Source organism: Chrysemys picta, chromosome 1 (assembly GCF_011386835.1).
Source record: "Chrysemys picta bellii isolate R12L10 chromosome 1, ASM1138683v2, whole genome shotgun sequence".
Classification (NCBI taxonomy): domain Eukaryota; kingdom Metazoa; phylum Chordata; order Testudines; family Emydidae; genus Chrysemys; species Chrysemys picta.
In genome coordinates this window covers 163513627-163540999 of record NC_088791.1, presented here as the reverse complement: position 1 = coordinate 163540999, position 27373 = coordinate 163513627, and the positions used below count along the sequence as shown (strand labels likewise).

The 27373-nt window shown below is 53.4% G+C and overlaps 1 protein-coding gene across 1 annotated transcript; it reads right to left on the bottom strand.

Moving 5' to 3' along the window:
- Nucleotides 1–4569: 4569 nt before the first annotated feature.
- Nucleotides 4570–26853, bottom strand: LOC135975930 (ribosomal biogenesis protein LAS1L-like). The gene is made up of 4 exons (XM_065570095.1): nt 25862–26853; nt 25110–25253; nt 5676–6157; nt 4570–5087 (listed from the first exon to the last, which is right to left on the bottom strand). Exons 3-4 carry the CDS (start codon nt 6148–6150, stop codon nt 4570–4572), a joined length of 993 nt encoding a protein of 330 aa, XP_065426167.1. The 5' UTR covers nt 6151–6157; nt 25110–25253; nt 25862–26853.
- Nucleotides 26854–27373: the final 520 nt, after the last annotated feature.

Genomic DNA, 27373 nt, shown 5'->3' with positions numbered 1-27373 from the left:
CTGAATGCTGGTAACGTCCCCCTCACACAGATCAGGAGAGTCCTTTTATCCCCCGTTTGTGACAATCGAGAACAAAACCCTGCTACCTGACGGGGCACATGCAGCGGAGCCGGGCGGCGTTGGCGAGGAGCGGTACCGCAGCGCCGGCCCTGGGAGACGTTCTCTGCTTAGGACAGTGCACGGTGTGAGCTCTCACCGTGCAGCCTCCACGCTGGAGTAGTTACTCTCAGGAATCGCAGCCATGATGGAATTACATGGCACAGCCCTGGAGGGGAAACTGCCAAAGAAACCCACCGCAGGAGCATTCAACTCAGAAAGGGGAACTGCACAGACGTGAGGGGGCTCGTTAAATGGAAATTAAAAGCAACACGCCAGAGTGAAATGCCAGCAAAGCGCACGGAGACTGTTTAAAAACACCATGCTAGAGGCTCACACTACATGTATCCCGCAAATAAAAAACAAACCAGTGCGAGGATAAAAAAAATGCCCCCAGGGCTAAACAGCCGAGTAAAAGAGGCACTTTGGAAGTCAAATCCTAGTGAGGAAAATACAAAGCAGCATAAACTCTGGCAAGTCAAATGAAAAGTATAATAAGACCAAAAAAGAACGTGAAGAGCAACTAGCTAAGGCACAACAACTAACAGCAAAGCATTGGTTAAGTACATGGGATGCAGGAAGTCTGCCAAACAGTCAGCAAAGCCACTAGGCGATCGAGGCGCTAAAGGAGCACTCCAGGAAGACCAGGCCATTGCGGAGAAACTTCTGTCTTCAGTGCAGAGGATGCGGAGGAAATCCATACACGCCAGCCCTTCTTTTTAGGTGACAGATGCTAGAATCAAAGAATTATAGACCCATCGGGTTGGAAGGGACTGCAAGGTTCAGGGGGGGAGTTTGGGTGCAGGAGGGGGTTTGGGATGTAGGCTCTGGGAGGGGGTCTGGGTGCTGGGTGCAGGCTCTGTGGTGGGGCAGAGGGTTGGGGTTAAGAAGGGGGTGCAGAAGGGGGTGCAGGCTCTGGGATGGAATTTGGGGGTTGGATGCAGGCTCTGGGCTGGGACAGGGGTTAGGGGTGCGGGAGGGGGTTTGGAGGCTGGGTGCAGGCTCTGGGCTGGGACAGGGTGTTGGGGTGCGGGAGGAGGTTTGGGTGCTGGGTGCAGGCTCTGGGCTGGGGGTTGGGGTGCAGGAGGGGGTGTGGGAGGTGGTTTGGGTGCTAGGTGCAGGCTCTGGCTGGGACAGGGTGTTGTGTGGGAGGGGGTTTGGGAGCTGGGTGCAGGCTCTGGGCTGGGACAGGGCGTTGGGGTGCGGGAGGGAGTGCAGTGGATGGGGCTCGGTCAGGGATTAGGAGTTTGGGGTGCAGCAGGCAGGCTGCCCTGGGGCTAAGGTGGGGGCCAGAGGGGAGGATCCCCCCAGGGACAAGGCACTCACCCAAGCCCCGCCAGGCTTCTGCTCAGGAGGTCCTGCCAGAATAAGCCCCCGGCTCCCTCGGATTCGACTCAGAATCACCTGCCGGGGTGGGAGAGGGGAGGCTGCCATGCGCCTCCTCCCTCCGCAGGCGCAGCAGCCGCCTCAGCCTGACCCGGCAGCACTTCCTTGTAGCCCGCAGTGGCAGTGGCCGGCCAGGGAGCGCAGCGCGGAGCTGCAGGGGGCAGGCAGGGATACTTGGGGGAGGCGTGTGGGGGTGGCAGGCGGGACGGGGGGAGAAACCCTGCCCTGAACATTGGTGGAGCCAGACCCCCTGGGCCCTGAATTTATTGGAGCCCAGGCACCACGGGCCCATATAACTCACCGCCCCTGGCAAGGTTCATCTAGTCTAACCCACCCATCTTCTCTCTTCCGGCTGGGATCCCTTGACTGCAGCAGCTCCCCAGATGTCCTAGCTCTTCTCTTTCCCTTACATCCTTCACTTCTCTGGCCATTGGTTTGCTACATCTCTGAGTCCTCTCTCTATAGGCCCAGGCCCAGCAGCTAGTTACCCAGGCTACGCTCCCATTGCCATCCGTGGGGGTATCCTGTGCTGTCAGGGCTGCAGGTTTTGGCCCATGGTCAATGCAGGCGCTACGGCTGCTGCGCACTTACGTGGTGACTCCTGCAGCCCATCGCTAAACTGCGGTGCCATATTCTGCAGGGTGGCCTCCCTGGCTGAGATTCTGGGAGCAGAGAAACCCCGGGTTCGAGAAGGAAAATGACCCCACCAGAACACTCTGGAAATGGCTCCCAGAGACGTCCCAGTGACACCTGACTGTGCAGCCCGGGGGTTCTCTGGCAGTTCTCCTGCTTCTTCATTGTCACCGCGGGCAAGAGTCTGGCAGTGGGAATGGAGAGGGGGTGTCTGCCGGCAGATCCTTCCATGGCTTTCTGAATGGGAGCCTGACAGAGCTTGTGCCCATGGTTGTGAAGGGCCCAGATTCAATCCCCACCTGTGCCTATGGGGTCTTTGTGTGGCCATGGGTTCCCTTACCCATCACTGCAGGCTGTGCAGGAGGTGGAGGAGAACCTGGCCATGGAGGAGGCAGCGTCTCCCTGGTCTGAGCAGCACCAGAGCTGGGGGAGCCGGACGGGAGCTTCTGGTATGGGAGGTTTCACGTGCGGTCCATGGAGCTGGAGAGGACAGAGCTGGGCCCAGAGTCCTGGGGCAGCTCCTCAGTTAGTTCCTGTAAGACCCAAAGGAGAAGGTCAGATTCAGGCCCCACTGACCCCTGGGCACTTCCCAGAGAGGCTGCCCAGACACAGCCAGCAGGATTCTCTGGCAACACAGCTGGGCCCTGTCCTCCCGATTCCTTCCTTCCCTTCCAATTTGGCCCTTACCCAGCCTCTCGCAGCTGCCCCTTACCTTTCTTCCCCCAGCCTCAGCTTACCCTCCAGTCCCACGATTCCCCACCTGCCCCCAGTGCTTACGCCCAGAATTTCCTCTTGGCGGTGCCCAGTCCTCAGCCCCAGGAATCCCTGCTCTCTGCTGTTCTCTCCAGTGCCCTGCCAAGGGGAGCCCCCTCCTTGTCCGAGGTCTCCTGCCCTCCCGCCAGGTCCCCACAGCCGTCTCTCACTCACCGCTGTCTTCTCCACCAGCGCCGCTTTGGAGCAGGGCCATTCCAGGCTGTCCGGCCACCCTTCTGTGCGGTGAAGCAGATCGGAGCTGGGGGTGGAGGGGTGGGGGGAGACGATGCTTCATAGAGTTTCATAGAGCTTAAGGCCAGAAGGCACCATTAGATCATCTCATCTTACCTCCTGAATGTTCCAGGCCATTAAATTTCACCAACCTATAGTCTGAGTCTCTCACTGTAGGTCATTTTCTCCAGCTCTCATATCATTAGTGTGACTCTTTTCTGCACCCTCTCCAATTTAACACCATCCTTTTAAAACACAGACACCAGAACTGGCTGTCACTATTCCATCATCTCTCTCACCAATGCTATAGAGAGAGGTAAGATCCCCTCCCTGCTCCTACTCATTACTGCCCTATTTACGCATCTGGGCAAGGGGGACCTGGCCATGGAGGTAGAGGAGGACTTGGCCTTGCCCTCCTCCTCCTCATCCAAGTCATCCTCTTCCGCTTTCTTGTCCATGACCACGTGCTCCATTCCTATGGCCAGGTCCTCCCCCTCCTTCTCTTCTTCCCCCTGCATCGGCACATCCCTGTCCTCCTCTATTCCTGGTCCTCCTAGTCTATAGCCAGGTCCTCTTCCTCCTCTTCTGCCTCTTCTTCTTCCCCCTGCATGGCCACATCCTCCTCCTTCTCTTCTGTGGCCAGCTCCTCTTCCTCCTGCTCCTTCTCTGTGGCCAGGTTCTCCTCGTCCTTTTCCTCCTTCTTGTCCTCTCTGGCCAGGTCGTCCCCCTCCTCCACTCCCTCCTCTATGGCCAGGTCCTCCCTCTCCTTCTCCGTGGCCAGGTTCTCCTCCTCCTTTTCCTCCGTCTCGTTTTCCTCTCTGGCCAGGTCCTCTTGCTCCTCCTCCTCCATGGCCAGGTCCACCTCCTTCTCCTCTTCCCCCTGCATCGGAACATCCTCCTCCTCCTCCATTCCTGGGTCCTCCTAGTCTATAGCCAGGTCCTCTACCTCCTCTTCCACCTCTTTTTCTTCCCCCCTGCATAGCCACATCCTCCTCCTTCTCCTCTGTTGCCAAGTCCTCTTCCTCCTGCTCCTTCTCCGTGGCCAAGTCCTAATCCTCTTCCACTTCTTTTTCCTCCGTAGCCAGTACCCCCTCTTCCTTCTCTTCTTTCTCCGGCATGGCCACATCCTTGTCCTCCTCTATTAGCAGGTCCTCTTCCTTCTCCTCCTCCTGGTCCAGGTCCTCCTTGTCCTCCTCTGTGGCGTGGTCCTTCTCCATGGCCAGGTCCTCCTCTTCCTCCTCTGTAGCCAGGTTCTCCTCCTCTTCCACCTGCTCCATGGCCAGGTGCTCCACTCCCATGGCCAGGTCCTCCTCCTCTTCCTCCATAGGCAGGTGCTCCTCTTCCTGCTCCATGGCCAGGTCCTTCTCTTCTTCCTTTTGCTCCATGATCAGGTGTTCCTCCAACAGGGCCACGTCCTTCTCTTCCTCTTCCTTTACCTTCTTCTTCCTCCACCTTCTCTGTGGTCAAGTCCTATGCCTCTTCTATGGAGATCTCCTCCTCCTCCTCGTCCTCTGCAGACAGGTTCTCCTCCTCCTCCTCCTCCTCCTCTTCTTCCTCTTCTGCAGACACGTTCTCCTCCTCTTCTTCCTCTTCTGCAGACACGTTCTCCTCCTCCTCCTCCTCCTCTTCTTCCTCTTCTGCAGACACGTTCTCCTCCTCCTCCTCCTCTTCTTCCTCCTCTTCTGCAGACACGTTCTCCTCCTCCTCCTCCTCTTCTTCCTCTTCTGCAGACACGTTCTCATCCTCCTCCTTCTCCACTGTGTCCAGGTCTTTCTCCTCCTCTGTGGTCATGTCCTCCTCCTCTTTTATGGCTAGGTCCTCCACCTCCTCCTCTTTTTCTGTGGTCAGGACTTCCTCTTCCTGCTTCTCCTCCTCCTGTGTCTCTAGGTCTTCCTCCTCTTCCTCTCCTTCTGTGGCCAGATCTTCATCCTCCTCTGCCTTTTCCTCAGGGGCAAGGTCCTTCTTCTCTGACTGGTCCGTGGGGGTCTCTGCGTCAGAGAGACAAGGGCAGAGGGTGACTCTTGCTGGGGAGTGGGGAAGAGGAAGGACAGGGGTGTGAAGGGATGGGGAGAGAAGATTTAATGTTTCCCCCTCCCATGTAAGCACCCAAAGGCAGAGAGATTCCCCACACTGCCCCTCTCACAGACCCCTTAGCCCCAGGCCCCAGGGCAGACAGATCCCCACACTGCCCCTCTCACAGACCCCTCAGCGCCAGGGCCTCATGGCAGAGAGATCCCCACACTGCCCCTCTCACAGACCCCTCAGCGCCAGGGCCTCATGGCAGAGAGATCCCCACACTGCCCCTCCCACAGACCCCTCAGCCCTATGGCCCCATGACAGATGAGGCCCTTCACTGTCCCATCCTTCCTGGGAGTTGCCCCAAAGCATCAGGGACCCACTTCCCAGCAGCTCCCCCCATGCCCCACTGCAGGGGTGGCTCTGTGACTCCCGCTGACGTCATTGGGCTCACGTGGCTCAGGCCAGACCCCTGGGCAGGGATCTCCCCAATGACTCTGACAGAGTGACTGGGTGTTAATGGCCTCTTGTTCCTCCCCATGCCCAGGGGGTCTCCTCACCTGCAGTGGAGGAGCACTCGGCCTCCGTGTTGCAGGGAGCCTCCAGGGAACGGCTGCTCTCCCCTCCGGCACCAGTTGAGCTGCTGGGGCAGCTATCCCCCAGCTCCTGCCCTGGGGATGCCTCCTGCTGGCCCACGCGGCTGGGCTGAGGGCTGGCCTTCCAGCAGAAGCAAACCCAGAGCTGCGCTGCCTGGCTCCTCTCATGGGCTGTGTCCTGCCTGCCCAGACTGAACGTGGGCCACCTCCATCTCGGCCTGGATGTCGTCTCTCTCCGCTCGGCACCAGCCCCGGGAGCTGGTTTCCTTCTGGTGAGCAAGGCCGAGCAGGTCCATCTCCTGGGGTGGCCGGGAGATGCTTCCCATGCCATGGGGATGGAGGGGCGGCTCTCTGTCTGGGGATGCTGGCAGCTGCCCCGCTCTGGCTCCGGGGCCACCTGCGGAGCCTTTCTCCTGAGAATCCTCCTCAGCACGTCCATCCTGGAACTGAGCAGGGAGCAGCCGTGAGTCTGGGGCAACGCAGCCTCTCACCAATGGGCCTGTCTGCCCCCCAGCTGGGGCGACTCCCTCTCATCCCACGCGCCCCGGGGGGCACCTGGACTGGGCTCTGCACACACTGGCAGGGCTCAACCTGCAGGTTGCTCCCAAAGCTCCCCCGGTGTTGGGACCCCCAGGGAATCTCATCCCTTAGAGCAATGGGGTCAGTGACAGAGACCTGTAGTCAGTCTGGACAGGCATCGTCCTCCTGTAGCCCCGGGCCACACCCCCTCCCCGGCCTGAGAAGGCAGAGAACCCAGGTGTCCAGGCTTCACTCCTGAGCCAGTGGCAACATGAGACAGGTGCCCCCATTCCCCAACCCCAGCTCAGCAGCTACCAGATCGGGGACACCCTGACATCAGCCCCCCACTCCTACCCCCGCTCTGCACAGCAGACAGTGGGCAGGCAGCTTAGTCGGGGCGGCTCCATGGGGGCGGGGGCCAGGAGGTGGGAGCAGCAGTGGAGCAGCGTGGTGGGAGGAGGGGCACCCTTGCCCCAGAGGCACACAGTGGCACCCCCCTGAGTACGGTGCCCTGGTGTGCAATTAATTCTCGTAACAAAAAACAATGCACTAACTTGGTTTGAGCTAATCACATGCATTAACTGCAATTAATTGATAGCCCTAATTATTAGTTTTGATTACAAATATTTGTACTGTAAAAAAAAACCGATAGTGCAATCTACAAGTTGAAGCATGAAGTGGCATACAAATGTTTAGCATAACTGGCACGTAAATTCCTTGCAACGCCGGCTACACTAGTGCCATGCGAATGCCTGTTCTCGCTGTCAGGTGATATTGTCAATAAGAAGTGGGCAGCATTATCTCCTGGAAATGTAAATAAACTTGTTTGTCTTTGCGATTGGCTGAACAAGAAGTAAGACTGAGTGGACTTGTGGGCTCTAAAGTTGTACATTGGTTTGTTGACCTCAGGAGGCATCTAGTCCAACCCCCTGCTCAAAGCAGGACCAACACCAAGGCCTTTGTCAAGCCAGGCCTTAAAAATCTCTACGGAAGGAGATTCCACCACCTCCCTAGGGAACCCATTCCAGTGCTTCACCACCCTCCTAGTGAAACAGTGTTTCCTAATATCCAACCTAGACCTCCCCCACTGCAACTTGAAATCATTACTTCTTGTTCTGTCATCTGCCACCACTGAGAATAGCCGAGCTCCATCCTCTTTGGACTCTCCTTTCAGGTAGTTGAAGGCTGAGGTCCAATCCCCCCTCACTCTTCTCTTCTGCAGACTAAATAACCCCAGTTCCCTCAGCCTCTCCTCATAAATCATGTGCCCCAGCCCCCTGATCAGTTTTGTTGCCCTCTACTGGACTCTCTCCAATTTGTCCACATCCCTACTGTAGTGGGGGGCTCAAAACTGGACAAAATACTCCAGATGTGGCCTCACCAGTGCCGAATAGAGGGGAAAGATCACGTCCCTCCATCTGCTGGCAATGCTCCTACTAATGCAGCCCAATATGCCGTTAGCCTTCTTGGCAACAAGGGCACACTGCTTACTCATATCCAGCTTCTCGTCCACTGTAATCCCCCTGTCCTTTTCTGCAGAACTGCTGCTTAGCCAGTCGGTCCCCAGCCTGTAGCGGTGCATGGGATTCTTCCGGCCTAAGTGCAGGACTCTCTTGACATCTGTTGACTCCACCCCAGGGGGCCCCTCCTAGTGCCTGAGTCACAAGGGCTACTGTGCCCTGGGGAAGTGTTTAGTGCCCAATAACAGACTAGGATCATTGTCCAGGCACAAGGGGTACAAATCTATCACAATCCCCCCAGGAACAACACAACAAGTGAGGGAGCTTATTGGGCAGAGGGAAGAAAGGCCTGTGCTAAGGAAAGAACAGGAGCAACTAGACTAATAACCCATCAACAATAACAGCATTTACAAGGGGCCCGACCCCCACACAACCAGCTCCCTCCCAGCCCCTGCGCAGCAGAATGGGAGTTGAGTATCAGTTCTCTAGGGGCTGATGCCGCCCTGTATTCCATTGTCTACAGCCAAGCTCTAAGATATAACCACATTTGCTCCAATCCCTCAGATAGAGACAAGCACCTACAAGATCTCTATCAAGCATTCTTAAAACTACAATACCCACCTGCTGAAGTGAAAAAACAGTTTGACAGAGCCAGACGAGTACCGACAAGTCACCTCCTACAAGACAGGCCCAACAAAGAAAATAACAGAACACCACTAGCTGTCACCTTCAGCCCCCAACTAAAACCTCTCCAGCGCAGCACCAGAGATCTACAACCTATCCTGAAAGATGATCCCTCACTCTCACTGATCTTGGGAGACAGACCTGTCCTCGCTTACAGACAACCCCCCAACCTAAAGCAAATACTCACCAGCAACCACACATCACAGAACAAAAACACTGACCCAGGAACCTATCCTTGTAACAAAGCCCGATGCCAACTCTGTCCACATATCTATTCAAGTGACATCATCATAGGACCTAATCACATCAGCCATACCATCAGGGGCTCCTTCACCTGCACATCTACCAATGTGATATATGCCATCATGTGCCAGCAATGCCCCTCTGCCATGTACATTGGCCAAACCGGACAGTCTCTATGCAAAAGAATTAATGGACACAAATCTGACATCAGGAATCATAATACTCAAAAACCAGTGGGAGAACACTTTAACCTGTCTGGTCATTCAATGTCAGACCTGCGGGTGGCTATCTTACAACAGAAAAACTTCAAAAACAGACTCCAACGAGAGACTGCTGAGCTGGAATTGATATGCAAACTAGACACAATCAACTCAGGATTGAATAAGGACTGGGAATGGCTGAGCCATTACAAACATTGAATCTATCTCCCCTTGTAAGTATTCTCACACTTCTTATCAAACTGTCTGTACTGGCTATCTTGATTATCACTTCAAAAGTTTTTTTTCTTTCTCTTACTTAATTGGCCTCTCAGAGTTGGTAAGACAACTCCCACCTCTTTATGCTCTCTGTATGTGTGTATATATATCTCCTCAATATTTATTCCACTCTATATGCATCCGAAGAAGTGGGCTGTAGTCCACGAAAGCTTATGCTCTAATAAATTTGTTAGTCTCTACGGTGCCACAAGTACTCCTGTTCTTTTTGCGGATACAGACTAACACGGCTGCTACTCTGAAACCTGTGTTCCTTGGCCAGCTTGAAATTCACAAGGAAAACAAGCACACGTGGGGATTCTTACCAGGTCTTCGGTCTCAGTGTCAATGGGCACCTCCCAGGCTGTGATGCGTCTCCCTCCGCTCCACTCCACCAACAGCCAACAACCGAATGTAAACCGAGCCCTTTGTCTCCGAGCGCTGGCTTCTGATTGGCTCTGGTGGTCGCTCCCCACGTGTTCCGTCTCCGCCTGGCATTCCGGGCATTCTGGGAAGCGGGATCCTGAGCTCCGCAGCCATTGCAGTGGTGGATCAATGTACAGGGGGCCCATGCCCAGGTGCCTCGGGCAACTTGGGGGACCCTGGGAAAATCTCATGATGCTCGGGCAGGATGATTTTGCTGCTACGTCCTCTCTTCTGCCGGCCGTGCTGGCCGTGCTTGGGGTAAGGCTTCTTGGATGAGCCGGTGGGGGATCAGTTAGTGAGTGCGGCTGGGGGAGCAGCAACAGATGCTACCTCCCTCTTCTGCTTGTTTTCTTTGCTGCTGCCTATGACTTCTCACCATCACTGGTGACGGGCCCCCTCTGCATCCTCCCAGGCCTGTCCGGGCAGCCAGGGCTAGGTGGCGAAGGAAGATGGGGAGTATTGCCTCCTGTGGTGTCTCCTCCAGCCCCAAGCTGCGTGGGAATCAGTGGTGATGGACTTGGGGGGGCCGGGGGCCAGGGCCCACCCACTTATTGAAGGGGATAGAATCATAGAATCATAGCATATCAGGGTTGGAAGGGACCTCAGGAGGGATGGCCCTTGCCCATCCACTTTTCATCAGGGCTGACCCTGCTCCCTCCCCCCCGAAGCCCCACCCCCCCAGCCAGGCCAACGTAGAGCCTGGCCAGGGACCCCGGGGTGCTGTGGGGAGCTGGGGTGGGCCTTCCACCTGCCCAGGGTGCAGGGGGGCTGAGAGCATCCCCTGCCCTGTGTCCCCATCTCCCGGGCTCCCTGCTTGCCCACGGCAGGTGGCAGATCTGCAACTCCGCGTCTTCTCACAGCTGCCTGCGCAGCTCTCCCTGACCCGGAGCACAAGGGCAGCTGTGAGGAGCCACAGAGTCGTGGACCCTCCACCTGCCCTGGGCGGCGGCTCCGAGGGGAGGGGACACCGGCAGGGACCTGCTTTTGCCCAACCCCGGTGTGTGGGGGGGGGACTCCCCAGCCCTGCTCCGGCTTCCAACTTGGCCAACAGTGGGAGGTGTCTGGTGCTCTTGGTGGGAATGCGCACTCCTGGCTGGAGTCAGACCATCCCGAACCCATGCTGAGCCGCGAGGACACGGGCTGTAACCTGCAGCACATCAGCAACCAGGAGAACAGAGACGAAAGAGGGGTGTGAGGCAGCTGGGGAAATCCTCACGACCTCAACCCACAAGGGCAGTCCCCAGGGAACTGCAACCCCCATGAGCACGGGGGCGGGGGAAACGCTCTGCTGTCGTGCTCAAGGGGGGATCATGGAAACCCTCCACCCTCCCACACACGCACACCCTGTGGAAGCCCCCATCACCTCTTCCTTGCCTCTCAATGTTCAATCACCCCCAGACGTGACCATTCTCTTCTCTTCCAGGTTTTTTTCCTGTGTCTTTTGCTGATTGCAAAATGTATGGTGAGACAGAGGCTTGGTTTGGGTTTTTTATGCCGCCAGCCATAGTTTCGAGGCCTTTGGATGCCTCTACCCCTGCGTCTCACAATGCAGCATTATTTACCCCATCCTAGTATGTCATGATGTAGCCCCATTTACCCCCCTGTACCCCGAGACCTTTGTGGAGCCCACCTCCCATGCACGTGGTTCACAGCCTTGGGATCTTAGTGTGGGTTCTTGCTGGGTCCATTGTGACAGGGCATTATTCAGCCCGTGCTCAGCTGCTATGAGACCTTCTGTAGTACAGTTCTCCCCCCTTAGCAGTGGAGGAAAGGCCATAGCGCTATTTACCACAGACCAGACGTTTCAGATCTTTGTGTGTGTTTCCCCCTCACCCAGCATGGACTGATGTGGCTCTGTTTACACTGGGCCACAGCTTCCAGCCCCAACTCACTCAGCTACGAATTTCACAAATGAATTGTGGCCCGCCCAAGTTTACCGAACAAAGATGGTCAGTGGAATCGACTGTTATCATGGGCTAATGGCCGTCTGTTGCTACGTGCATGCCAACGCCAAGCCGGGTTGGGGGATAAAACAGAAAGGACAAACCCAGATAGTTATAGAAGTGGGAGAAATTTCTCTTGTGAGACATTCCAGTGACATGTTCCCTCCAATACACCGATGAGGAGGCATTGCTATAATGGAGTGATGAATAGTCTCTCTCCCTGCAGGATTATTGGAAAAACTATATTCTCACTGGCTTAGTAATGACCGAACATCTGTTGTGTGCACTGGCTAATCAGAAACTGGCCTATTAAAAGTGAGATTTAATGTATGCGTATAAACTAGTTTCTGATTAGCTGAAATAGTTAGTCCTAAAATTTAATTGGTAAAATGGTTTGCCATGAACTGCCTTGGGGAGAAAGCCAAGAGAGTCACTATGGCACATATCAGATTCTTTCAACATTTGTTCATAGTTTATGTGATCAGTTGCAAACTTTCTTTTAAACCAGTTTTCACCATTGGCTGAAAATTAAAGTTCTAATGATAGAGTTAATTTCTCCTCAGGTTAGGATTATTTCTTTTAATTAATTTACTTTTGGAATTGTGACTGTCGTCTTTCAGACGTCTTCGCTTCCACAGTGGAAAAACTGGACTGTAACAGGATCAAGAGGTGGGGAAAACGCATAATGGTCAGGGTTTAAGAAAATTGGGGGAGATGAAAGAACCACTTGTTGACCTGTGAATGACTGATTCGTGTACCACCAGTGTTGTCCATATTAGCAGTGAGCACCTTTGTATAATGGTGTGAATAATATCTAGCCATATTCATTTTCCATGTGAAAAAACTGAGCCGTTAATTTAGGCAGAATGAACTGGGCTATGATTTGCTTTATTATTAATGCTGTGTGCAAACACTGAATGGAGTCTTTGTTTTAAGGCATTTTGATAATTCATGTTTATAATGGAGTGTGGGGAGCCCAAATGTTCTCTGTTCCCAGGGTCCCAATAATCTTAATCCACCTCCAGCTTTAGTGCAATGTGTCAGGAACCACCAGCTGCAGAGAGGGTTCCAGGCCAGACTCCTGTTCTAGCCCATAGAGGATAAATGCCCCCAAAGACAGAGCTAGCACCCAGGAGTGCCTGCACCCTGCTGTAATCACTGCACTCCCCTGCTTCCCAAGCTGCACAAAATCCTGTGTCTTCCCCCCAGATCATCCTCCCTAGGCTGGACAGGCGTCATTTACTGCCCTTCTTTGCACTTCCTATGAGCCGGGGGAGTTCCAAAAGCTGCACAGACTCTTGAATGGAGCCTCACAGCCGCCCCCGCCCAGGGAGAGAGCTAGGGGATGATTATTGTCCCCCATTTCTTGAGGGAGACACTAGGGCAGAGGAAGGTGAAGTGACTTCTCTAATATCAAATGGGCAGGCGGTGGCAGAGTTAGGATTAGAACCCAAGACTTTCCCCAGGCTCTAGGAGGAATGGAACCCAGGAGTCCTGACTCCCAAACTTACTGACTGCTCAAATTTCAGACACCAAATGCCCACAATAAAGTGCTATCAAATGAGCTACAAAAATTGTAGATTGAAAAGAGTCAGCAAGTAATTTGGAAGAACTAACAATCAAACACCTCCCAGACATTATTGGAGAGAAGGTGGCAAAAAACTTATCTTTGTTCTGAATTGTTGCTCAGTCTTCAAAGTGAATAACTAGAGGGTGGAACACTTGGGAGCTACCAGAGGCTGAGCTGGCAGTGGGTGGAAGGGGCAGGAACACAGTCTCTGCCCCTGAACCTGTAGCAATTCTTGTCTGAGTGAAATGTGGCTACCACACAATTCAGTGGCAGTGAGATAGATGGCGATTTCCTGCAGTATCTGAGTGATCCCTGCTGAATGAGGTTAATCCTGATTGAACTAAGGTTCAGTGTTTTAGGAGATCATTGTAGTGAATAGGCAAATGGTTCTGTATTACAGTGGGGTTGTATGGAAGCTCTTTAGGGTGGGGAGGGCTCACGCAGGGGTTGTGCCCCCTCCAGGGGAGTTCAGGGGGCGGGGGAACCTGGTCTGGGGAGCAGCCCCTGGGCATGGCTGGCCCCTGGGGTCTATAAAGGCTCATTGGGATTTGCCCCTCAATGAACTGATGTGCAAGGGGGAGGGGTATGTGCAAGGTGGAAGTTTCCCCTAGGGTGCAAAATATCCCTGCACCGGCCCTGACTGAGGTGCAAATAAAAGCGGGGGGGGGGGGGAAAGCACTGGGTAAGACAGCTGTATTGCACCTTAAAGAACTGAATGCAGAAGTAAGTGATTTAAAATAAGTGAAGTTACATGTAGCTTTTGCAAAAATGAATACTACAGACTTTGTAGGGAAGTAAACACTTAGGAGTTGTGAAAATGTTAAAAAGTAACAGTTGTGGTGTTATAAAAAGGGAATTTTTGGTTTAATAATAAAATGCAGTTATGTAAATGTAAATATATGTGCAATGAGGTACAGTCACATTGAGTGGAACTGTGGTAGTTAAACAAATTATGCAAGGGGGTCAGGTAGAGTGGCTACAGCTACCACGATATGTTATCCCCAGAAGTCTTTACAACTATTCTGAGGAGAAATGGGAATAGTTTGTAATCAAAATCACTAGATAGGTGTATGGGAATGTAATCAGTGTACAGCATTATAAAAAAACAATTAGAGCTGTGCAAGGTATACTAAGCAAAAAATAATTTGTGTGTGTAAATATTTGTGTGTAATTATGCAAGGTTTTAAGGACCTAAACCACACTCATGGTTTGTAAAATCCTGTTTGTAGGTTTGAGATAAATTAGGTTTGTTTTGTTCTGTTTTTTTTTTTTTTTTTTTTTAAATGCCGCTAAAACTCCATTTAAATCTCACATCCAAAGTTGCAACATTGACAGACCCTTTTGCCAGACATGGCCAGCTAGTGTGAGGTGGCTTTAGGATTTAGCATTTAACCCTTTGGGTACTTCCAGGTGTTTATGAAGTTCAATATCTTTTTAAGTGTGGCCATGGCAGGGGCAGCCACAACTGGGGAAATGGAGAGAGATTGTGGATCTTTTTTTTTTTTTTACTTTGGTAATACATAGCAGCTAAGTACTGCAGGAGGGACACAACAAGTTAAAAGACAGTGTACCTCTGAAGCAAGAGCAGGGGTGAAATGTACAAAAGAAGCAATGTCAGAAACAGCCAGCCTTGCAGTGGCTCTAAGTAATCAGACTGTCACAATATTAAACCTTGAAATAAATGCTAGTGAGTAACCTTGTAACAATGTATAAGGTGTGTAATTTTAAGCATGCTAAAAATGGTAATTGAAAACAAATCTCATGTTCAAAGATCTCATAGTAATACTCTCAGCTATTACCTGTGAATAAACTTAAAGCTTGGCACAGCAGAGAAGCCACTACAAACCTGGTCTGCTGTACAAGAAGGGAAACTGAGGTACACCACCTCCTGAATTTCATAAATGAACAATAGGATAATTCACCCTTTTCTTTAAGGGTAGAAGCCATTGAAATCTGGCCTGTCTATAAAACAAATCACAGGAAAGTACGGAGGTAATTCCTCTGTTTTTCTTGCAATCAGCAACGAGATTTGTAAAAGAGAGAGATTTTTAAGCAATAATCTGTCCCCACGAGGGGAGGGAGGGGCTAGGAAAAGCTTCTTTTGTTTTTCAGACACTCTACAGGCAAGCTGGTGCCAGCAGAACAACCTAGAACACCAATGGTCTACTGTCACGACCAAAATTATGTTGTGTGTTTTCTGGTGTCTTGTTTACTATTATTTTGATGGATATTGTACAAGAAGGGTTAACACATAGCAGCAGCAAAAGTCAACGCATGGTATGATCTACCTACTCTGTAAAGCCTCCATCACATACACCACCAGTGGTAAATGGCCACTGGAAAAAAAATCTGTTTCCCAATTTGTGCTCTATGAGAGTCCAACCGGGAACAGTGAGCGGAAGTTAAATTACCTCCTATTCTATAACTGATGGGGTGGGGTGGCGGCAGGGACTAGGGGCATTGAGAATGGGGGTGCCTGACACACGTTGGGCTGTGGGGTTCCCAGCTGCAGCTCCACAGCCTGTAGCCTGCACCTCTTGTGACAGGCAGGGGCTGGTGCAGAACATGGCAGAGCAGGGAGACGACATCTCCCATAACGGCTGGGCCCTTTCACAGCAAGGACAGCACTTCCCCACGGTAGCACGGACCCCACCTACTCCGCCTGCTTTCTCCTGACAACAGCATCACCCTTCCCGGCACCACATCATGGAAACGTCTGCTTCCGGACTCGCACCGGAAATGGGAAGTCTGGGCCGGGCATTGCAGTGGCTGACAGGAAATGGAGGCAGGAGACACAACCACTCCCATGGTGCCATGGGCCTCACAGTGGCTGATGGGAGATGGAGGCAGGAGACACCACACCACCCTCGATATGGCTGAGGGGAGATAGAGCCCCAGGGAGACGCTACATCAATATCTTCATCAACGATGTAGATCATGGCATAGAGAGTGCACTTATAAAGCCTGCGGACGATACCAAGCTGGGAGCAAGTGCTTTGGAGGATAAGATTAAACTTCAAAATGATCTGGACAAACTGGAGAAATGGTCTGAAGTAAACATGATGGAATTCAATAAGGACAAATGCAAAGTGCTCCACTTAGGAAGGAACAATCAATCAGTTGCACACCTACAGAATGGGAAATGACTGCCTAGGAAGAAGTACTGCGGAAAGGGATCTCGGAGGGTCATAATGAATCACAAACTAAATATGAGTTAACAGTGTAACGCTGTTGCAAAAAAAGCTAACATCAATCTGGGATGTATTAGCAGGAGTATTGTAAGCAAGACACGAGAAGTAATTCTTTCGCTCTACTCTTCGCTAATTCTGCCTCAACTGGAGCATTGTGTCCAATTCTGGGCGCCACACTGCAGGAAAGATGTGGACAAATTAGCGAAAGTCCAGAGAAGAGCAACAAAAATGATTAAAGGTCTAGAAAACATGAGCTTTGAGAGAAGACTGAAAAAATTGATTTTGTTTAGTCTGGAGAAGAAAAGACTGAGAGGCGTCATAACAACAGTTTTCAAGTACCTAAAAGGTTGTTACAAGGAGGAGGGAGAAAAATTGTTCTTCTTAACCTCTGAGGATAGGACAAGAAGCAAGGGGCTTAAACTGCTGCAAGGGAGGTTTAGGTTGGACATTAGGAAAAACTTTCTAACAGTCAGAGTGGTAAAGCACTGGAATAAATTGCCCAGGGAGGTTGTGGAATCTCCATCCTTGGGGAGTTTGAAGAGCGGGTTGGACAAACACCTGTCAGGGCTGGTCTAGATAATACTTTGTCCTGCCTTGAGTGCAGGGGACTGGACTAGAGACCCCTCGAGGTCCCTTCCAGTTCTACGAGTCTACTTCCCAGCATGCATTGCTTCACTCTTCTCTCCCCTCCCACCCCGCTTCTCCTTCCAGGGGCAGCCTCAACCCCGTGACTGAGTTTGTGGCCCCAGGATTCCCCTCCCCTCCTTGGAGCAGGCCGCCCCCCAGGCTCCATAGGGTTTGCAGGTGGGGAGCCCCCCCAGGGTTGGAGTCGTGCTCAGGGTCCAGGGGAGGTTTGGCAGGTGAAGGGACCTGGGGGGTGTTGCCTGGGGGGGTGTGACGTTATGGACATAAACTGGAACCGTATAGATCATTGTTGCAACCAAGGTCCTGTAGTGGCACCCAAATCTTGTATAAAGGGGGTCAAATGGGGTGTCTAGGACAAGGTTATGGTTTACTGGTTATGATTATGCTGTCTAGATGTGTGTATCAGTTTTGTAGTTGAAGTTATGAATATTGGCTCTATACTGTCTGTATGGCAAACTTATGCTATGCTTCTGGGTAACATCCCAGACAAGCTGAAATTAGCTCTGCCTAGCCTGCTTGATGGCCCATTAAGGACCATCAGCTATACAATGAACCCATTGAGAGAAGGCAGATACGCCTTGTACCTCAGCAAAGTATGCAGGGACTGGCCCATGTGACTCCAGACTCCATGTTGCTGTAATCTTCCACAGTAAGAACAAAGAGGTAATCTTACACCTGGAAAAGACTATATAAGGCTAATGCCTAATCTCCATCTTGTCTTCAATCCTGCTTCTTACCTCTGGAGGAACTTTGCTACAAGCTGAAGCTTTGAACAAAGAACTGAAAACCCATCCCAGCGGGGGATGTATTCCAGAAACTTGATTTAAACCTGCAGTTTATTCCATCGCTGCTGCAAGCCTGAACCAAGAACTTTGCCATTACTGTATGTAATTGATTCCATTTAACCAATTCTAACTCTCATCTCTATCTTTTTCCTTTTATGAATAAACCTTTAGATTTTAAATTCTAAAGGATCGGCAACAGCGTGATTTGTGGGTAAGATCTGATTCGTATATTAACCTGGGTCTGGGGCTTGGTCCTTTGGGATCAGGAGAACCTTTTTCTTTTACTGGGGTATTGGTTTTCATAACCATTTGTCCCCATAACGAGTGGTACTGGTGGTAATACTGGAAAACTAAAGTATCTAAGGAGATTGCTTGTGAGACTTGCAGTTAGCCAGTGGGGTAAGACTGGAGTCCTCTTAGTCTGGCTGGTGGTTTGCCTTAAAGGTGGAAAAAACCCCAGCCTTGGGCTGTAACTGCCCTATTTAAGCAATTTGTCCTGAGTTGGCACTCTCAGTTGGGTTCCGCCAAAACCGCATTGTCACAGGGGGTTGGACAACAGCAGCGAAGGGGAAGTTGGACACTTGCAGAATACCAGGGAGACAAGGCAGGTGAGGTGATACCTGTTACTGGACCAGCTTTGGAGCCATACAGGGTCTTCTTCACGTCGGGGAAAGGTGCTCAGCGCGTCACATGTACATACAAGATGGAGCGCTCTGCCCCGAGTCCCAGCCATTCCCCTACTTCCTGGAACAGAGGGGGCCTGTCCCCACTGGCCTATAAACAGCCCCACTGTGTAACCCAGAGGTGGCTGCATCTTAGCACCAAGACACCAGCGGTCACTGTTCCAGTGGAGATGGTACACACAGGTCACTGCCCCACATGGCTACTAGAGGTCACACACTGGGCACTGGTTGGGGGGATACATGCAGGGCACTGCCTCACCTGGCCACCAGGGGTCACTGCTGCAATGGTGGTGGTAGGGGAATGAAACAGGCCACTGCCTGAAGTGGCCACTACCACAATGGTGTGTTGGGGGGGGGAGGGAGATACCAATAAGGCACTGGCACACCAGGAGGTCACTGCTCCAATTAGTAGAGATACACATCGGGTAGTGCCCCAACTGGCCAACGGGGGCACTGTGTCAGACAGAGAGAGAGAGAGAGAGAGGGAGGTGTGTGTGTGTGTGTGTGTGTGTGTGTGTGTGTGGAGAGAAGAGGAAATCAAAGGCCACTGCCTCACTTAGCCCCCAGGGGTCACTACCCAAATAGGACACACACACACAGGGCACTGCCCAAGCTGGCCAGCAGGGGTCACTGCCCCAGTTGGGGGATACACAGAGGGCACTGCCCCACAGGGATCAGTGCCTGCCATACCTGGCACAGAGGGTGAGGGGGGGCTACACACAGGGCACTGCCCCACGTGGCCACCAGGGCACATCCCTAGTGGGGGAGTGACGCACACCAGGAGCAGGGCTCACGGCCACAACGGGGTTGGAAGATACCCAGGCACTGCCTGACACTCAGGCCCCTGCCACCTTGGGGGAGGTGAAGAACATACCTAGGGCAAGTATCAGGGGGTAGCCATGTTAGTCTGTATCTACAAAAACAACAAGGAGTCTGGTGGCACCTTAAAGACTAACACATTTATTTGGGCATAACTTTTCATGGGTAAAAACCTCAATTCTTCGCATGCATAGAGTGAAAGTTACAGATGCAGGCATTATATACTGACACATGGAGAGCAGGGAGTTACTTCGCAAGTGGAGAACCAGTGTTGACAGGGCCAATTCAATCAGGGTGGATGTAGTCCACTCCCAATAATAGATGAGGAGGTGTCAATTCCAGAAGAGGAAAAGCTGCTTCTGTCATGAACCAGCCACTCCCAGTCCCTATTCAAGCCCAGATTAATGGTGTTGAATTTGCAAATGAATTTTAGTTCTGCTGTTTCTCTTTGAAGTCTGTTTCTGAAGTTTTTTTGTTCAATGATAGTGACTTTTAAATCCGTAATAGAATGACCAGGGAGATTGAAGTGTTCACTTACTGGCTTATGTATGTTACCATTCCTGATGTCCGATTTGTGTCCATTTATTCTTTTGCGGAGGGACTGTCCGGTTTGGCCTAGGGTACCGACTCCTCTGGCTACCAGTGGTCACTACCCCAGTGCAGGGGCTGGGGTGTGTAAATACACACAGGGGACGGCCCCGCCTGGGCAACACGCGTCACCGAGATGAGCGTGGGATACCCAGAGGGCACTGCCCCAATGGCTGATATACATACAGGGTGCTGCCTGACCCAGCCACCAACCATCACAGGTGCAATGGTAGTGGTGGGGTCACATAGGCAACTGCCATCAGTGGCCACCAGGGGTCGCTGCAGCAACAATAGGGGGGGATACATGCCAGGCATTGCCGCACCTGGCCACCAGGGGTCACTGCTCCAACAAGAAGGCACAGACAGGGCACTCCCGTGCCTGGCCAGCAGGGGTCACTATTACAGTGTTGGGAGGGAGATACACACATGGCACTATCCCACCTGGGCAGCAGGGGGCACTGCACCCTGACACCTACCCACACATACCCCCGGGGAGCAGGCGTGTGCCTGAGTGTTATTCTGCACTTTCAGAAATGAGGAAAAGGCTAATTTTACTAAAGTTTCTGCTGAAGAAAGCTCTAAGTTACAACCCTACCTTGCCAAGCACCTGCCCAAAGCCAGAGCAGTGTCCCTGCTGCCAGCAGAGACCTCAGAACACACTGCCCCAAAGGGGAAGCAGCTTTTAGGTGAAGCAGTGACAGACTCTGGGGAGGGACTATGGGGAAGCAGAGAAAGAGCAACTAACCGCAGTGGGGAAAATCATAATCTACCTGGGAGAAAGAACGGACTCCGCTAGGACATCAAATCAACTCCAGCCAGGCTGGATACCAGCAATTCGGGGCTGGAGCAGCTCCAGCCAGGCTGGGCGGGGGCAGGTGACCTCGGTCTCTGTGCTGAGGAGGCTGCTTTGGCTGCGAGGAGGGACAAGGAACCCCCGGCCAGGATCTTGCTGCCCAAGGGGGGTGAGATCTGTGGCAATCTCTGGAATAGCTGGTTCAGCAGCCGTGAGCCCCACGCTTGTCCCTGCCCGAGCTCTCCAGGAGCACATTACGCCCAGGTGTACGCACTGGATGTAGGCACCAGTGTAACGCTACAGAGCCACACTCTGCTGAGTGCTGCCTGCGAGAGACAGGGGCGGAGTCAGACGGGGGCAGCAGATGACAGGACCAGCCCCCACTGTATGCCACACACCCCTTCATCCATCTGCCTGCCTCACACACTCATCTATCTCCACATCATCCTGCTGTCCCTCCGATTGTCCATGCACTGCCCAGCACAAGGAAGCGTGGACAGGGCCCGATTAACCTTTTGTAGGGCCGGCGCCAAACAGATTTGTGGGCTCCCATGGGGGAATGGGGCATGGCACGAGGGGGGTTGATCCCCAGAGTGAGTGGCTGGCCAGGGGCAAGGCATGGGGGGAGAAGGGAGGTACAGCCACGGTCCACGCAGCCCCGCCAGAGGCCACTGGCCCACCCAGCCCTGCCAGCGTGCTCTGTCATACTACCCCCCGCCCATTACCCCCACCCCCTTATGCCTGGCAACTCCCATGCCCAGTGCCCCTCTGGCCCGCAGAGCCCTCTAACCAGCACCCCCCACTGCCTAGTGCTCCTCTCACAGCTCCCCCACAACTGCCCAGCACTCCATATTCCTGAGGGAATTCAGCACCAAAACATTACAAATTCTGTGCACTATTTTAAAATTCTGCAAATGTTATTTGTCAATAAATAAACGTGGAAGCTGCAGCCTGGCAGGGGGAGCCCAGGCCACTGGCTGCATGGAGGTGGGAGATCACCCTGCAGCCTCCCCCCTCCCTTCCCAGGACAGGGACTTGACAGTGAGGCTGCACCTGACCCTGACACAGTGTAAGGGATGGGCCTGCCCCAGGAACACCTTTGGCCACTGCCCCTCTGTGCCAGGTGCACCGGGTGTGGGAGGCAGGCTCAGCCCAGCAGGATCCAAGTGTGGAGGGGCTCAGTGTGGGGGGGATCCAGGTGGGGCTAACAGGGTTCTGGGTGGAGCAGTCGGGGTGCAGGTGGCTCAGTGGGGGATCTGGATGCACAGGGGCTCGTTGGGGGTTGATGGGGCAGTGGGACTGTAGAGGGGTCCAGGTGAAGGTGCTTGGGGCTCAGCAGGGGGTGTCTAGGTATGGTGAGCTCAGCGGCAGGGCGGGTGCAGGGGAGGTGGGGCTCATTGGGGTGGGGGTCCAAGTGCAGCTGGCTGGGGCTCTGTAGAGTGTGTGTCCGGGGGCTTATCGGGGTGGTACACATGCAGGGGAGGTGGGGCTAGTCAGGGGGAGGGTTCGATGGGGCTGCTTAACGGGCGAGCCTCAGCTGCTGCCAAGGGGATGCTGCATGCCAGGCTCCCGATTTTCCCCTGTCCCCGCATCCCCCATTCCCTTCTCTTTCCCATCCCATGTCCCTTCCCCACTGCCCATCTCCTCCCCATCCCACCCCCTTCCTTCCCTACTGCTTATTTCCCCCAGCCCACCCCTCCGCCCCAGCACATGCACTCCCTGCTGTACAGAGAACAGGATGGCCCCTCCCAGCACACAGACAGGGAGCACCACCGGCACTAGGACCCAAAAGGCTGTGTCCAGCTGCAAAGTCAGCAGAACTGAACAGCCCCCTCTTTCCTCGGGCAGTTCTGTGGGGACTCCCCAGACGACCCAGCTCCTACAGCCAATCCATCAGCACTGAACAAATACTGCAAGACTAATATCTCACAGGCCCAATTGCACCAGAGAGCCTCTAAGCCTCACCGCAGGGAGCTTCCCCCCCACCAGCCCTGAACAGAATATCCCTGCCAGCCTCCAGCTCAGGGCTGAGCCTTCACTTCCTCCCATGCAGCTCTGGGAGAAAGAGCTCCTTAGGCACCCTGAAGGGGAAAAGCCACAAACAAATCTTCACGTTGCTCTCACACCTCTAGGGGCCCAGGCCAGCCAGGTATCAATCCCAGCCCATGTAGGGTTAGGAGTTCCTGCTGCTCCCTGCGGAGATACACCGACTTTGCTCTGCACTGGGGGGTTGGGGGGACTGTCCCCTTTTGCAAGCACGTACTTCCTGTTTCTGGGAAGGAAGAACTACTGCCCTAGTGTTAACTGCCTGCTGCACTGTGCCTGCATCACAATGCCACAGCCTCCCCAGGCAGGAGACTCCTTTGCCAGCCACCTGGCGACAGGAGCAGGCTCATGTCCACAAGACACAGGTCGTTGGGAGACTCTGGGCAGAGGAAGGAACCCCACACGTGCTGAGCTAGGAGAGCTAGTGCCCGATAAGAGAGCCTTACCCTTATAGCGTTCACCACCCGCGGCGGACAGGAGCGAGCAGTGGCAGTGGGTGGGGGGCAGGGGGCAGAGAGGAGCCCTAGGCCTGGCCGGCCAAGAGGAGCGAGCAGGGGACAAGGAGGAGTAGAGGGGAGAGGAGTCAGCGGGCAGGGGGGCCTCAGGGTGCATCACAAGTGAAGAGGGCTGGGCCAGGGCACCATCGGAAACCTGGTACTGGGCGTGGCCCCTGAGCAAGGCTTTTGGGTGTCGCAGTAATGGAGCTAGGAAGTGATAAGGGGGGTTCTAGGCATCTCTAATCCCAGCCCCACTTCTCCAGTGTCCAAAATCATGACCGTGAGCCCACCCCTCTCAGTCTCAGACCCCACAGCCCCAAAGACATGACTGGCCACTGACGCTGTGCCCCAGTTACAGCTAGGATGGCTCCCCAAACTCTCTAGAAAGATAGGAGTGGGAAGAGCAACCCCCTTAGCCTGGCAGGCAGTACGCATTCTTCCCAGTATGGCAGAGACCATGCCTCAAGCGGAGTGCCCCAAGGGTCGGGCCTGGGGCCGCTTTTCTTCAATGTCTTCATTCATGATCTGGAGGATGGCGTGGGCTGCACCCTCAGCAAATTTGCGGATGACACTAAACTGGGAGGAGTGTTAGATACGCCGGAGGGTAAGGATAGGATACAGAGGGACCTAGACAAGTTAGAGGATTGGGCCAAAAGAAATCTGATGAGGTTCAACAAGGACAAGTGCAGAGTCCTGCATTTAGGACAGAAGAATCCCATGCACTGCTACAGACTAAGGACCGAGTGGCTAGGCAGCAGTTCTGCAGAAAAGGACCTAGGGGTTACAGTGGATCTAGACTGTTCTCAGTGGTACCAGATGACAGAACAAGGAGCAACGGTCTCAAGTTGCAGTGGGGAAGGTTTAGGTTGGATATTAGGAAAAACTTTTTCACTAGGAGGGTGGTGAAGCATTGGAATGGGTTACCTAGAGAGGTGGTGTAATCTCCTTCCTTAGAGGTTTTTAAGGTCAGGGTTGACAAAGCCCTGGCTGGGATGATTTAGTTGGGGATTGGTCCTGATTTAGGCAGGGGGTTGGACTAGATACCTCCTGAGGGCTCTTCCAACCCTGATATTCTCTGATTCTATGATAGGCAGATAGACCCAGACTAGCCCATAGGAGACTGGACGCAGAGGAAGAGGATGCAGGCAACTGAACGTGACAGGTGTTCACGAAAGGAGAGGGACAGAGTTTGAGTGTGAGTTGGCCAACACAGAGAAGAGAGAGAGAGAGAAAAACCTAGGAGGAAGGAACAAAACTCAGAACAAGGAGTCACCCTCACGGACCCAACCTACTGCTAGGGAGCAAACACCACCGCTGGCCAGAGAGATGAACAGCCCCCGCAAATGGCAACATCATCTCCCTTGACTCTACAGCTAGTCAGGAAACCCTTTTTCTTGTTTTTTTGTTTGTTTGTTTTTAAACACACACACACACACCCAGCTAACGGGAAGTCCCTGCCTGGAGCCAGGGGGGCTGTGACCAGAGCCCTCACCAAACCAGACACTGGTCTCACAGACAGTGACAGCTGCTCTGCTCCCAGCTGGACAGGTCTTGCCTGGCATCAACAACGCTTGCGCTCTCGCTCGCTTTCCATCTCACCACCGAGACGGAGTCTGTCCCCCACCTCCAGCACACACTTCTTTTCCCTTGGTGCCAAACACAACACAAGAAGGAAAAACAAAAGTTATCATCACAATCTGCCGTGATGGCCAGACTCTCTTTCTCGCATCTCCCACACCTCAGGGCTCTACCCTGAACCCCCTTCCCATGATGTTGTCAGAGCTACAATTAGAAAGCACCCAACTGCACCTGCACCCAACATAGTCACACTGCACAGGAGACTCTTGTCCCTTCCACTAGTCTTAACCCCACAGAGCCCCAGGCCCAGCTAGGATGCACCTTATTTTTCTTTAGTACTGGGGCTCTTGTCCTCTCCTTCCTATCCCTCTTGGAATCCATCTGTGAGAGAGGACTGGGAAGTGTTACAGACTCAGAGACCCTCCCCCAGCTCTCTCTGCGCCCTGGGCTCATACCTGGTTGTCTCCCCAGTCCTTGGCACTGTCCAGCATGTCTCCCTCCACAGAAGTCACCTGGTGTCATCTTAGACTCCATCTTCATATTGCTCTTCTCCTTCCCAGAGCTCCTGCTCTGCTCCTCAGACCTGTCTTTCCTCAGCTCTGCAGGCAGAGGGGAAGGGGCATCATGGGAACACACATGCCCCATTCCAGACACCACATGGCATCCACAGGGCTACCAAACCATGTCACCTTGTGCCAAAAACCACACCCCAACCCAAGGGAGCAAAACGCCTTTGTGAGCCCAGCACACACACACAACTAAGCCCAGCCAAATTGGGAGTGTTACCTCAAGGGGAAGAAGGTAACGCTTCAAAGGAAATACTAGAGAGATGGTAGAGGGAAGATATAACAGGGAAAGCCCTTTTCTCAGAAGCTGCAGACTCGGCTCCGTTCCGTGTCTGTCACCGGTGGATTTAGCTACCCATAAAATATAATAAAAGAAAGAAAAGACAAGATATATGGTGCAAATAAAGGTAAGTGTATTAGGGATAAAAGGTACAGAAAAACTAGGGAGAATGGGGGGGAGAAATACAACAACACAGTGAAACAGCAAAACCATAAATCAGTAAAATAGGGGATCAGTGACTGACTCTGAGAGCTTGGAGCTCAGGCCCATAAACCCTCCCGTGGGATTCTACAAAACAATAAACAATACCCCAACACGGAAACCTTTCTCCTATTGCTCTGATGCAGCAGATGTCACGTACAGGCGTGATGCCCAGGACCTACAACTCTTGGACTGATTTAGAGTCCTTGAGGAGGAACACTGGGGAGTCCAGACGACTGATGGTACTTGTCGCTGGTGAGGAGACCCTCTGGGATGATGGACACCAGGAAATGCAGGATATAGAAATGATGATGACAGGACTCCTCTTCCTCAAACACACTATGGGATAGATGTTGTTCTTCGATCTCAGCTCTGGAGCTCTGCGAAGACCCGACCGTGTACGAACTGTCACTGGAATGGACAGCCCTGCGCAGGCGCTGAACAAGACCTTAAAAAGCCTTTTGGCAGGGGGAGTTCTGAGGTGATGGAACACTGAGGGTTGGACTTGTGGGAAAAAACCGGTTCTGACTGGTTTAAGCTAGAGTCTGTGTAGTAAATAAGTCCCCTCTCAAAGATGGAGTTCAAAGTTAGAGTTCATGTACTCCATTTTGAATTTCAGTTCAAAGTCAGTGATTCACTTCAGTATTTTAAAAACATCTTATTAATAGCTAATTGAAACAGTACATTCCATCTCACAGGCGCTTGCCCCCGCTTCCGGGCCTCATGGATGGAGAAGTTTGGTGGGCAGTGGGGGCCCCAAGGGACTGGCTCAGCGTGTGAATGAGGGACTGGGATATATGTGGGCGGCGGGACTGTGGGTTTGAGGTGTCCAGGAGGACCCAAGGTAAGGGACTAGGAGGATTAGAGGTAGAAGAGAGTAGGATTACCAAGTGCACTGTGGGACTGGGGGATTTAGAGAGCCCAGAGAGGAAAGGTGGGGCAGGTTGGAGGGCCCCACGGGGTCTGAAAAGGGGAATCCGGCAGGTTGGGGGGTAGCAGAGAGTGGAGATGAGGGACTCGCACACTGGGGATGGAGAAGGCAATGGGGTGACAGGGACGTGGGGCCCAGCACTGGAGAAATGGGCTGGAGTCGATTGGGGCGGGGTGGGAGGAGGACGCTGAGGGAGGCAGCACATTGGCAGGGCAAAGGGAAAGGCCAAGGAGAGAGAACAGGGTGGGGGAGGGGAGGGGAGGGCTGGGGGATGACGGAGGGCTGGGGGGTGAACTAGGGGGAGTTTGGGGAGCAGGACTGAGGGGTCCCCATGGCCCCAGGACAGGGCTGGGGGTGGATGGGGGGCTGGGGAGGCCCAGGGACGAGGCAGGTTGGGGGGCTGAAGAGAATGTCAGGGCCCTACAGAGCAGGGAGCGGGTGGGGGAGGGGATGGGGGGGCTGAGGGGTCTTCACGGGCACAGGGCGGGGCTTGGCGCAGTTGGTGGATGGGGGGGTTGGGGATGGGGGGGACAGGGCAGGTTGGGGGCTGAGGGGGATGTCGGGGCTCTAGGGAGCTGGGAGCAGGTGGGGGGCAGGATGGTGAAGCTGAGGGGGCCCCACGGGGACAGGGCGGGGCGCAGGGGGTGGAAGGGGGACTGGGGGGGGCGGGGCAGGTTGGGGGCTGAGGGGGATGTCACAGCTCTAGGGAGCAGTGGGGGAGGGGGTGGATGGGGCACAGGG

Bases quoted from the DNA above. Each gene is read 5' to 3' on its own strand.
- LOC135975930 (XM_065570095.1), bottom strand. From the start codon at position 6,150: ATGGACGTGCTGAGGAGGATTCTCAGGAGAAAGGCTCCGCAGGTGGCC. The intron at 5,088-5,675 runs GTGAGGAGACCC...TCTCTGACGCAG, and splicing joins CGAGTGCTCCTCCACTGCAG to AGACCCCCACGGACCAGTCA.